The sequence below is a fragment of the Echinops telfairi genome, unplaced genomic scaffold, assembly GCF_000313985.2.
Source record: "Echinops telfairi isolate 266 unplaced genomic scaffold, ASM31398v2 ScPeMD7_2;HRSCAF=8, whole genome shotgun sequence".
Taxonomy (NCBI): domain Eukaryota; kingdom Metazoa; phylum Chordata; class Mammalia; order Afrosoricida; family Tenrecidae; genus Echinops; species Echinops telfairi.
The window spans coordinates 22,920,576-22,923,029 of NW_022103898.1; the positions used below are offsets into that span (position 1 = coordinate 22,920,576).

The 2,454-nt window shown below is 51.3% G+C and overlaps 1 protein-coding gene across 1 annotated transcript in view; it reads left to right on the plus strand.

The window, feature by feature from the left end:
* LOC101649577 (putative tetratricopeptide repeat protein 41) overlaps positions 1 to 2,454 on the plus strand; it is a gene marked incomplete at its 5' end in the record, with an annotated part of 87,030 nt that overhangs the window by 31,209 nt on the left and 53,367 nt on the right. The window contains one exon of the mRNA XM_030885850.1: positions 172 to 613. Coding sequence (XP_030741710.1) covers positions 172 to 613 — 442 coding nt within the window. The remainder of the gene's footprint in view (positions 1 to 171; positions 614 to 2,454) is intronic.

The following is a 2,454-nucleotide window of genomic DNA, read 5'->3' on the forward strand; positions in this document are numbered from 1 at the left end:
GATGAATAGCCTCAGAAACCTATAGGAGGGCCACTTCTACCCTACCCTTCAGGGTCACTGTGTGTCGGAATCAACTTGATGAGAGTGAGTTTGGGTTTTGGGAGCACGTGTGAAAACCGTCAACAGGCGGTTCATTTTCAGTTCTCAAGATGTCTTTGAATTCTCCACCAGGCAAAGGATTTCTCCTGGCTGCCTTGCTCCCTCGCTCCCCATTGCAAATTCATCCTGAGCACTGTCTCCTCCAGCCTGTCCTACAAGTCCCTGTGTGGCCGCCCAGATGTGAGGACGATGGAGCTCGTCAGCACAGGCGAAGCAGAAGCCAAGCTACGCATCTTTAGGCAGCACCTCTCCACGCCCAGCAACGACCCCTTCCGACAGAGAAGGCAAGCGCTGAGGAAAAAAACAAACCTGAACCCGTTAAAGCTCACCATCCTAGCCAGTGAATCTAAAGAATGCAGGATCTACAGGAACGAGCTTCAGTGCATGAAGGCATACCTGGAAGTGGCGTCTATTCAGGATCTCTGGGAACTGATCCTGAAACGATGGGTCGAAGACTACAGTTGGACTTTTACAAAGAGAAAAGGAGGCTCATGCACCTTGGCTTCTGGAGAAGGTACGTCTCGGGCGACGTGGACAGCTTGGTATGGCAGCTTTTATCGACAGGGAGCAAGATAGATGTGGGACTTCATCTAGGAGGAGGAGGTGTTAAGGGATGAGGTGACCAGACAAAACAGGGACTCCGCTGTGAATTTCAGATAAAAAAACCAGTTATTGTTTAGTGTTTGGCTGTTAGTTGCCCCTGAATCCTTTCCGACCCGTAGCGCTACAGAATGAAACACGCCATGGTCCTGCTCCAGCCTCATAATGATTCCCACGCTTGGGCCCACAGTCGAGGTCACGGTGTCCGTCCATCTCCTTGAGAGCCTTCCTCTCTTTCACTGCCCTTCCACTTTACCAAACAGGGTAGCCTTCTCCAGGGCCTGGCCGCTCCTGACAACACGACCAATGTATCTAAGATGACGTCCCCTCATTTCACTTCTAAGCAGCATCTGGTCACACTTTTCCCAAGACAGATGTGTTTGCTCTTTCGGCAGTCCCTGGTACTTTCCCTATTCTTCTCCGGCAGTGCAATCCAAACGCATCGGTGCTGCTCCGGTCTTCCTTATTCAATGCCCAGCTCTCACATGCAGCTGAGGCGATTGGAACTACCATGGCGTGAGTCAGGCTCACCTTCGTCCTCAGAGTAACATCCTTGCTTTTGAATGCCCCAAAGAGGTCTTGTGTAATAGATTTACCCAATGCAGCCCTTAACTGCCGACTGAGTATATCCCAAAGACTGCTTGGGACATCCTTGTACTCAAAATCAAGGTGCGGAATTGATCAGAAATCCAAGTTTAACTGGGTGTTCCGTATTTTTTATTTGGTGACTCTGGCATGCCTCGCTAGGGAGCTGCTCACGGGGAGTGTAGGCAGACCTGTCGGAGGCACACCTGTGAATTGCAGATGGTAAGAAACGGGCCTTTATTATGTCTATCACCCGAATCCATCTCTTTTGAGTCCACCGTCCTGGCTGAGAGCAGAAACCCAACATCCGGTCCATTCAGAGTTCATCCATCAGTTTAATTTGCTTCCAGTCAATTCTGATTTTTTTTCCACTCAAGCAAGGATTTGGGCCCTGACCGTGTCTCTGCCGAGTCCAGCCGTGAGACTAGGCGTCCTTGACTGTTATCTGTGCTCCCATCTTGTCCCATCAAGCCCTACGGTGGACTTGGCTCCTGATGGTGCCCAGACGGTGGCATCCTCCTCAGGCGTCTCTGAGGAGCCCGGGCGGCACATAGGGTTCCGAGTTGGCCTGTTAACGGGACAGTTAGTGGCCCAAACCCACCGATCTCTCTCTGGGAGAAAGATGAGGCTTTCAGTTCCCATGAAGGTGTACAGCCATGGAAACCTATAGAAGCAGTTCTACTCTGTTCTACAGGGTCACCATGAGTCGGGATCAACTGCATGGCCACGGGGTCGAGTTCCTGGGTGCCAGTCTGTTCTTGGGTTGCTCAGTCTCAGCTGCCATCTGCGGTCTCATCCAAACTGTGAGGGGATCCCCTCCCCTCAGCCAAACCCTGCCCCTTCTTGAGCCTGCAGTCCCTACAGGAACCTGGCTGCTCAGGGCCTCTACCTACCCACTGCCACTGAGCCCATTCTGACTCATAGCGACTTTACAGCAGGGTTTGCAAGGCTGTACATCTTCATGGGAACAGGTAGCCTCGTTTTCCTCTCGAGGAGCAGCTGATGGGTTTAAACTGCTGATGGTGAAGTTAGTTGACCATCATTTACTGGGCAGACCAGAGCCCGGGCAGTGTGGTGATTACACAATTGGCTGTGAACCCAAAGGCGGGCAGTTCAAAATCATCACTTTGTGGGAGAAAGATGATGCTTTCTACTTTCTTTTTTTTTTTT